Source organism: Notothenia rossii, assembly GCF_949606895.1.
Source record: "Notothenia rossii genome assembly, chromosome: 4".
NCBI classification, from domain to species: domain Eukaryota; kingdom Metazoa; phylum Chordata; class Actinopteri; order Perciformes; family Nototheniidae; genus Notothenia; species Notothenia rossii.
The window spans coordinates 78,456,916-78,467,530 of NC_136902.1; the positions used below are offsets into that span (position 1 = coordinate 78,456,916).

Here is a 10,615-nt window from a genome sequence, read left to right on the forward strand (position 1 = left end):
ACGACTCCTGACATTTCCCTGTGTGTTATCTTTTATTCGTGCTGTTGTATTTGCTGTAAAGTGTTTTTATTGTAAATTATTTGTATTGTATGTACAGCACTTTGGCTCGACCAAAGATCGTTTTACAGTTTTTCTCGATTGCTAACACACTAAAATTAAACATGAAGCACAATTATTTTAACTGACTCAAAGAACAAAACATCGGATCAAATCTCCAAAACTCTAAACACGTTTTCAGCTTTTCAAACAATTTGCAAATCAACATGGCACTTTTTGCAAACCACTGCACACGTTTCTCCACGTAAGACACAGGAATCTGACATAAAGTCACGTGTTAGCAGGTTTAAAACACTGATATTCAAAATGCCTCACACATGGACCAATGATCAAGAAACACGTTCCACCTGACCAAACACCTGATAGCATAATCATTGGCTCATCAATCAGGATGTTAGCACTATAAAAAGACCAGTTGAGTACTTTCTTACAGCAACAATAGAAGCCAACATGGAAGCAAGAGGAAGAGGAAGAGGAAGAGCTGGGCTGAGAGTGAGAGGAGGAGGAAGAGGTGGGGTGAGAGTGAGAAGAGGAAGAATGAGAGGTAGAGGTAGAGCTGGAGGGAGAGGACGTGGACAAAGAGGAATACTCTCATGATATATCAGTGCTTATATCTGTTGTGTGAAACGTATTTACTTCATTACTGTAATTGAATTGTTGACATGTTGCAGACTATAACTACACAAATCCTGCACAATGTACTGTGGTAGACTTACTTTTATGCAACACAGACACTGACCATCCACTATATATGTATTGTTTATCTGAAGGACTGAAAAAAAAAGAGGTGCAGGTGGAAGGCTAAGGATTTTCAATGAGGCACAGGAAGCAGCAGTTACAAACTGGGTTGTGGCAAACAATGCATCACATTTAGAGAGATCCGAAGCAGAGTAACTATGTGCTGAAATGCATGTTGCACAATGTTATTTTTGAATCAAATGTGATTTTTTTCAACAACTAATTTGTATTTATTCATTTACTGTATTTCTGTGAACTCAAGCAATCTTTCTCTGCAGAAACCTCTATGTAGAGCATAGCCCATAAAAGATGAAAGTGCTTTAGATTATGCTCCGCAGTGTGTAGTTGGGTTGTCAAACAATCTAGTATTATGAATGAAGTGTGTTATATTTGGTGCTAAAGTTTGCATTTGGTAAGTGTATAGTATATAAGTATATAGTTACTATGCTTCGGATCTCTCGTTGTTTGCCAAAACCCAGTTTGTAACTGTTGCTTCCTGTGCCTCATTGAAAATTCTTCGCTTTCCACCTGCACCTCTTTTTTTCTCAGTCCTTCAGATAAACAACAAAGATATAGTGGTTGGTCAGTGTCTGTGTTGCATAAAAGTAAGTTTACCACAGTAAATTGTGCAGGATTGTTGTACAGTTATAGTCTGCAACATGCCAACAATTCCATTACAGTAATGAAGTAAATACGTTTCACACAACGGATATAAGCACTGATATATCATGAATTATGCTGGGCTAAAAACTGGTAACTAACCTGTTTTCAAGTCTAAGTCTCCAGATTACAGAGGCGACAGTAAATCGGCTTAGATTAGGCTGAACCCTCGTTCCATCCTCTCTCATCGTCAAACCATGGTTGATAACATTCATTTCATTAGAGAGTACTCTTCTTTGACCACGTCCTCTCCCTCCAGCTCTACCTCTACCTCTAATTCTTCCTCCTCTCACTCTCACCCCACCTCTTCCTCCTCCTCTCACTCTCAGCCCAGCTCTTCCTCTTCCTCTTCCTCTTGCTCTTCCTCTTCCTCTTGATTCCATTTTGGCTTCCATTGTTGCTGTAAGAAAGTACTCACCTGTGGTCTTCTTATAGTGCTGACATCCTGATTGATGAGCCAACAATTATGCTATCAGGTGTTTGGTCAGGTGGAACGTGTTTCTTGATCATTGGTCCATGTGTGAGGCATTTTGAATATCAGTGTTATTAATGTGCTAACACGTGGCTTTATGTCAGATTCCTGTGTCTTACGTGGAGAAACGTGTGCATTGGTTTGCAAAAAGGGCCATGTTGATTTGCAAATTGTGTGAAAAGCTGAAAACGTGTTTAGAGTTTTAGAGATTTGAGCCGATGTTTTGCTCTTTGAGTGTCAGTTAAAATAATTGTGATTTATGTATAATTTTATGTGTTAGCAATCGAGAAAAACTGTAAATCATTAAAAACACTTACTTATCATCAGGTACAATAAACGGTCTGTTTTTACAGCAACTTCTGAGCATATTTGATTAGTTGGTTGCTTTGAATTGAAATAGACTTTACAAAGTTCTTGAGGTATAATAAATGTTTGCACCACTACAAAGTCTGACAAAGAAAATAATGTTTCCTCTAGCTCAAAGGCCTATTTAATGTCTAAAGCAACCTTCACATTTTTACATTACAGGAGAATCATAGAGGAGGCGCCCAACCTGGCAAAAGTGAAATCCAGGTATATTGTGTCTATATATGGACTGTGCAGTGAGGCGACTGCTGTGGTGATGGAGCACATGAGTAATGGGTCGCTGAACAACCTCCTAGCCAGTCACACTTTGATGTGGCCGAAGAAGTTTCAGATGATTCACGAGGTCTCTATGGGAATGAATTTCCTTCACAGCTTGAACCCTCCGCTACTCCATCTAAACCTCAAGACATCCAACATCCTACTAGATGATCATCTCCATGTCAAGGTCAATGACGCTCAGTGACAACACATTTATGAGACTGCTTTTAGTCATTTTTGAAATGTCTGATTTATGCAGATCAATGAATGCAAATTCTCAAAATCCAAATTCTTTTTACCAAGATATCCGATTTTGGTTTAATCCACTGGAAAGAAGGCATGAGCAAGAAGTTGTTTATGGAGCAGCTGACAGTCCGAGGGAACATAAGTTACATTCCTCCAGAGACCTTCACTCAGTGTCCCGATCCTCCAGGAACTTCCTTTGATGTTTACAGGTGACTTACAAAGGGAATATCTGAAATTGTACAATCAGAGTCACTGCTTTCCCCCCTAACTCTGTGTAACCTTGCTCTTTTATTGTATTCATTTCAATATACCACAAGTTACTGGTACTTACTCTGCACATTGGATTCATTCAGTCTTTGTTAGACTTTTAGGTTTAATTGGTTTTACTTGACTTGAAAAAGCATTTCATATAGCAATTTTTTATAAAATAGGCACTGACAGAAAGTTCACAGAATGCAGGATGTGCAAAAATGTGAAATTGAGTGCTGAAGTGCCTCTTTCTGCTTTGATCTACAGCTCTGGAATAGTGATGTGGGAGATTCTGACGCAGCAGAAACCATATGCAGGTAGGGATGGGTTCATTTGAAATGCATCCTATCATCGAATCAAACATGTACATTTCTAGGTGTTACTTCAGTGTCATGTTATGCTCAATACAATCAATTAGACAGCATGAAGGTGAAAGCTATTTTGTTTTTTTTTGGTCTTGTTTAATGTTTAATTTATTCATTCATTATCTTTAACCCATAAGTATACTTTCCCATTGATGTAAAGTCAACATTTTTAAAATGCCCCGTTAATCAAGAATCAGGGTTTAATTAACAATGACTGGAATCTGTATCTTAAATGTACTTGTCTTTATTTTAATGTAATGTGAGTGTTAATGGTCTAAACCTCAGCAATCCTATATATTTATTTTGTACTTAAACAAAGCAGTTACTAATCCTTTTAAATAAATAGTATGTTATTTTAGGAAATGGCTTATTGTCTCTCTTGCCAAGAGTTATATGAAATCAATTCCACTCTCATGTCCTTCTAATAAGCATTAAGCAGTGGATAGGGAAGTATTAGCTTATTTATGGATAACGAATGGAATCAGGAGGAATAAGCTAACCTGGCTCTGTCTAAAGACAACAAAAACGATCTAACAGCACCACTAAGTGTACTCATTTAACAGAATATTAAAAACCCCAATTTAAATCTCGTCCTTTAACATAACAGAAGGTAAAGAGTGTCAAATCAATGCCTCATACTGTCCTATGGTTGTGTTGATCTACAGGGTGCAGTGTGACCACAGTGCTCTTACATGTGTCTCAGGGTAAGAGACCCAGTGTGGAGTTGATGCCCGAATCAAAGCCCCCTGAGTGTGATCAGATGATCGGCATCATGAGGCATTGCTGGGACCAGGATCTCAGGAAGAGGCCCCAGTTCTCAGGTGCAGAAGCTTAAAAGCTAGAAATGAGATAAAAATAATAATACATAATAGATATATAATTCTGTATTGGTTTCCAACCAACTTTGTACTTTGGATTTAAAGCTCGAGATGGAACTGCAGCTGTTAATGCTTCACTTCCCTTCAGTTGTGAAAGCTACGGAACTGCTTTTACATAAAACGCTGATCTCCCTAATGCGTTGATGAAAAAGAACACGTCTTCTTATGGAAGAGGAGATTAAACGAATGCGGTAACAGAGAGGGATCCTGGAAGCCCCATTAAGACTAGTTCATCGCCAGTGTGCCATCCATACAGTACTGTATGTTACAAAATACATCTTGGAAAGGATCACAGCACACACAATATCTTGCATCCATAGCAAGATGATGTGTAATTTGTCGAATTCTGATGATGTTTGTCATTGCTTTTGGCATTTTAATGGTGCGTAAAAGCTATATTGAAATGTAACATTATGCAAATTAGCTTTTTCTTAATTCGATTATCAACATAAAAGATGAAAACGCTATCAAACGCATTGCATGCACACTCTCACAATCAAAAGGTTGGAAAGGTTTCAAATGATTAAAAACAGTCATTTATACATCATGTTGAGACATGAGTGTTTTAATCTGACGCGATCAAAAGCATCTGGCACCTGTCAGTTTTTTTATCCACATTCTCTGAAAAACAAAGGCACCAAACAAATCAACCATGTCGTGCCTTTTGGCATTGCATCTAATTATCAAGTCAACAACAGGTAATAAAATTGCTCATAGAGAACACATTCTGCTGCGTGTAATGTGTGATTGAAATGCGTACATTGAAGTGGGTCACCTCTGATAGATAAGCACTTATGGCTTGAGGAGTTGTGTTTATGAATACAAATAAGTGTCATGAATATTCATAAACAGACGCTATAGAATATAATTTCATTCATGTATGACTGTTCATTCTCAGCGGTGGATCCCCTTGAGCTTTAGAGTTGCTTTTAGAAACACATTTTTTCGACTGGACAATTTAATCACTGTATTTTCCTTGACTCGTGCTTTGATTGCAGACACTGTGAGGGAGACAGAGGCCCTGAGTGACATCCTGAAGATCCCAGGACTAATCCAAAGCCACCAAAATGACGAGAAGAGCCAGAAGTCAGATGATCCTCGGCTCTTTTCCCCGATACACAAAGTAAGTCCTACTTGATACTCTGATTAAATTCAACTGTAGTGTCTACTGTATATAATCAATTTGTGGCATACTAAGCAGGTTTATCTTATCATAAGGAAAAGTAAAAAAAAAGATAACGAAGTTTACCCGACATTGTGGATTTTATCAGCATGGTAAGGATGTTTTTGGTCACAGTGATGCTCTAAATATTTTATTTTGTTATCACTTTAAGCCACTTGAAACAAGATAATTAATTACACATTAATGACACACACATATTTGAACTTGAAATGTCAAACTAGTCTGCAATTGTTGCTTTTTAATACACATTCAGGAGTACAGTGCATTAGCATTAATTTGAAAGGCACTATTTTTGTTCTCTATCAACTCCTGAGAAAACGTTTTATCTGCTTAATATCTCCGTTTGATTATCCTCTTGTTTTAATTGTATCTGTTCTTGTAATTTGAAAGTTTTCATCCCATTTACTGGCTGTTTTTTCAATACCATTTTAATTGTGCAAAATGGACCAAACTGCTCCAATCTTCATGTTGAAAAAGTAAAACTGTTGCAGCTTTAAACACGTTGTTAACTTTATAGATAACAAAGAAGAAATAGGAAAATATTTTTCTTTAATAGGCAAAAAAACGACTTGGTTAGGTTTAGTAAAGCATCACGGTATGTGTTGAATAAGGAGGTTTGTTATGTTAGGGTTATGAAATGATAGAAGAATGTAGGTGATCATCTATATCAGAAGGCTTTGTGTAACATGAATGGCATGTTTATCGGCTCGTGTGGTTATAAAGAAAGATATACATAAATACTAAACGTTTTGTACAGAAGGTGTATATAATACATTTAGTTATTTATCTTGTAGCTGTTGATAAATTATTAGCCTTGAACACCTCTGCCAAAATACATAAATGTACAGTTTGTGCTCATCAACCTCTTATAATGGTTGATGTCATGGTAAATAACCTGTCCTCCTTATGTTCTTTCTTTTCCCATTTAAGATTGATTTGCCTATGATGCCTGACCTTCCCACAGGTAAAGACATAGCTAGTTAGTGAGTAGGGTGACAACTCATGTTCAATGCAGTACAAAGCCTGGAGGGCTGACATTTTTTACAGTGCTGTAAAGTTTCATTCTAATATGTAATACTACGAGTCAACTGTTAATGGAAAGGAGAATACAACAAATATTTATGTAATCTTGATAATTTTCCTATGAAATGTTATACATTATTGAATAGATAATCATAACAATAATGTATATCGATCTGTTCATTGCCACTCTCCATTACCTATTAATCTATAGGCACATGATAAATACTAATGTACACGGTATTGACTGAACTCCATAGATTCCACATAACTTTCATGACATGTACACAAGCACACTGCTGTGTACACAATATAAAGTAAATATTTTTCCTCTGACACACTGCCATCACGATTTGTGCAGCTTTTATCCCCCTCATATATTACTCTTTGCTTTTATTTCACAGATCATAAGAGCAGCATTCTCTCTTTTCTGTGCAAAAAGGACTTTGGTAGTTTTAACCAGTCTGTGAAAAGAGAGCATGTGAAGACACAGTTTTCAGGTGAAAAGAGCCTCCTCCACTACACCGTAGCCAGCGGAGATGCAGAGAGTGTCGAGCATGTCCTGAGTCTGGGGGCTGAAGTCAACTGTACGACTGCCAGAGGTTACACTCCTCTCATTGTTGCTGTTCTGCACAGGTCTGAATGAAATATACTTTAAAAAATACAGTTTATAAGCGACTCAATGAAAAGTAATGTGTGCTAGCAACTGTGTATTCTTAACAGGTTGGCAGTTCTAAGGATAACCTAAAAGAACTCTATTAAAGTTAAAGGGATAGGTTAACATTTTGGGAATGTCACACACAAAAAACCCTCATATTTGCTTTTTCACAGAGAGAAATTAGATGTTTAGAATAAATACTGGAGTCTCTGCTCACAGGGGTGACAAGCGTCAGTAAAATGAAAACCTTTAAATGCATCTTTTTCTACAGGCTTCATGACATCATCTCTTTGTTGCTGGAACATGGTGCGTCTGCCACCCAAGGGGCTGAGGATGATTGGACAGCACTCCATTTCGCTGCTCAGAATGGCGATGACAGGACTGTCCGTCTTCTGTTGGACAAAGGAGCTTTGGCGGATGCCCGGGAAAAAGCTGGTTGGATGCCCCTCCACCTGGCCTCCCAGAATGGCCATGAGACAGTGGTGCGCCTGCTGCTTTCACGGCTGCCAGAGAAGGCAGTCAGAGAACGGGAGGCACAAGGGAGGACTCCGCTCCACCTAGCCTCCGCCTATGGGCATCTTAATATTGCCAAGCTTCTCCTCTCTAAGGGAGCAGATCCCAACGCTACGGACTGCTCTCTCTCCACCGCTCTTCACTTATCAGCTGAGGAAGGCCACAACAGAGTAGTGAGACAGTTGATGAACAGTGGGGTGTATATAGGCAGTGCAGACAGCAGAGGATACACTCCACTTCACCTGGCTGCTCTGAAGGGTCACACAGGCATTTGCAGGCAGCTGTTGTCAAATGGGAGATGCCCAAACTCCAGGTCCCTCCTAGGCTGGACTCCCCTGCACCTGGCTGCCCTTAAGGGACATGAAGCCACAGTGGTGCAGCTGGAGAGTCAGGGTGGTTGTGTGAACGCTGGAGGGGAGAACGGCTGGACCCCACTCCACCTTGCATGCTATCAGGGTGGGCCGGAAGTGGTGGCAAAGCTCCTGGAAGCCAAAGCCGACCCAAACGTGTCCGAGGACAGTAAAGGATGGACACCACTACATGTAGCTTGTACCAATGCCAGTTTCCAAAGTGTCCTCCACTTGATATCACATCATGCAGATGTCAATGCGTTAAACTCAAGAAAGGCAACACCTTTACACCTCGCTGCACAGCATGACTGTAAACCTATTGTAAATGCTCTGCTGCTTAATTCAGCCGACAGGACTCTTCTGGACTCTTCTGGATCCACAGCTCTGAATGTGGCTCAGAGGTGTGAAAAATTGGAAATAGTACAACTACTGATGAAGTAGTTCCGGTGAAAGCATTATGAATGGAATTGGAATAAACAATAATGGCACATGTGGAGTATTGTCTTCCTTAAGTATTTTATAATAAAAAAACACAAAATAATCCACCTTTTGCTCTACAAACAAATTGCATTTTATTACAACTGCATAACACGCAAGTTCTTAAAATATTCTGATGCCCAATCCATTTTTATATACAAATTAATAACACATAAAATGTAGGAACACTTAAGTGGAACATGGGGTCATCCTTAGGTGAAATGCACCCAGTAAAGGCAACACATTGATTATTCCTCTCTGAAGCACCTGCCTGCTTATGCTTCCCTGTGGATGCAATTAAAGCTGCTGCTACATATTGATGAAATGAGAATATAAAAGAGCCGAGTTTGTAATGACTTACTGAGGTAATAATTTAATTAAACCTGACTCAATGTGTCTAATAACCACACTACTAACTAGTAGATCACTGTTACTGAGACATGCAACATAACTATACATCATTAAACTCTGCCATCTAATCTACAGTATAATACATTAAGGAGCAGTATTGACCTGTGCATTCACAGGGTTTTCACTGAGACCACAAGAGACTGACTTAGATGAAAGGGTGGTGGGTGAGCTGAAATCGAATTACAGTAAATAAACGTAAGTAAGTAAGTACTTATTTTACTTTTGCTTTCTAAGTTATTGTCTGCTCTTTTTCTTTTAAAGGATTGCATTGTTGAAAAATGTATACTTTTTTCCATTTTTTTCCATCCCTGAATAATTTTTGATCTTTGTATGGCAACACTAAACCATCTTTCGGTCCACTTCTAGTCCAAAGATTAGATTAATTGGACAAGGCGTACTGTGCATGTTTGAGGGTTTAAGGCTCACTAAAATGTCCCTTGCCTATTGCTGCCCAGCAGACCAGTGCACAGTGAAAAACAAATCACTGCACAATAGTGTACAAATACAGACGCATACCAATTTATAACCTGTAATAAAACCAACTAACTGAGACTAAACTGGAAATGGCTACTTCGTAATATACATGCTATTTATTGAATGGACTAAAAACACAAAAGTCGAAGATTTTTCTCAATAGCACTTGTGTTTTTCTTTAGGTTTGTTGGTTTATTTTCCTGTTTCTCAGCTTGTTGGAGCTTTTTTTTGTCAGAGGGCCCTTCTAGTTCTCTCTACAGTAGCTTCATTTTCTGGCCACAATAATTTCCTACTCGCGTTCAATTTATTTCTGAATCATATTAGGACAGCTATCTGGAGGCTTCTCTCATTCGTGCAGAGTTAGATAAGCAAAATCCTGATTTACAATGTCACATGCCTTGTATCAGAGCCTGACGGGGTAAAGTAACTGCTGACCCTGCTCTCGCTGTATTTTATCCACTAGAGTTTGAAAAGCAGCTATCACATTACGAGAGTAGACTCCCGGGAGAGGGCCGTGGATTTCAGATTGGGTGCCATGATTTATAGTCTAAAGTGTACTTTTTATTGCATCAACTCCCATTTGAGATTTATGAGGCCTTTCGTATCTCACAAATTGGAAGCAAAGCACATTTGTGTGATTGTTGTCAACAGTAAACCGTCTGGTGACAGTTTAACAGATGGGAATGACACACATCTGCGGAATCCACGTAGCTGTGTCATTGTCTAACCTGACTAACAGCATTTTTGTCCTTCTATCATTTAAACGAAACAAACATTTGTGTTCAACTACACTATTGTTCTACTGACAGTTCCTGAAAAATGTAACTCACTTTTCCAACCACATCTAATCAGGCCCTAACTAAATCAATGATGCTGCCCCAACCTGTTCACACATACGGTGACACATCGGATGCCTTCTATCAGCCAGTAATTGTGTTTGCAGGCACTAAACTAATTATATTTTCTAATAGGGGGACAAACAGGAAGAAGATAATGTAATGTAAGTTGCTAGTTCCAAAAACACCACCTAAAGAAAGGAAGAAGAGTTGTTCTCTTTTCTTTAATAACTGGGTTTATGAAACCTATAAATTCACACAGAATTACAACAACACCTTAAATATGTTTTTTTCCCCACCGTATCCTTTGTTATGTGCTCTTGCTTATTGCTAGTGCAACGCAATCATACCAACTTGTATAATTGTTTTGAATGGCACAGTAATTGATTTAACTGACAGGTTCA

At 38.7% G+C, this 10,615-nt stretch overlaps 1 protein-coding gene across 1 annotated transcript in view; it reads left to right on the plus strand.

Annotated features, from left to right (window-relative positions):
• Positions 1-8,503, plus strand: part of ankk1 (ankyrin repeat and kinase domain containing 1) — a 9,448-nt gene extending 945 nt beyond the window's left edge. Inside the window, exons 2-9 of the mRNA XM_079677413.1 lie at positions 2,456-2,738; positions 2,855-3,006; positions 3,314-3,363; positions 4,077-4,232; positions 5,288-5,412; positions 6,403-6,436; positions 6,897-7,128; positions 7,422-8,503. Of these exons, the coding sequence (XP_079533539.1) occupies positions 2,456-2,738; positions 2,855-3,006; positions 3,314-3,363; positions 4,077-4,232; positions 5,288-5,412; positions 6,403-6,436; positions 6,897-7,128; positions 7,422-8,454 (2,065 nt within the window). The 3' untranslated portion in view covers positions 8,455-8,503. The remainder of the gene's footprint in view (positions 1-2,455; positions 2,739-2,854; positions 3,007-3,313; positions 3,364-4,076; positions 4,233-5,287; positions 5,413-6,402; positions 6,437-6,896; positions 7,129-7,421) is intronic.
• The last annotated feature ends 2,112 nt before the right edge of the window (positions 8,504-10,615 follow it).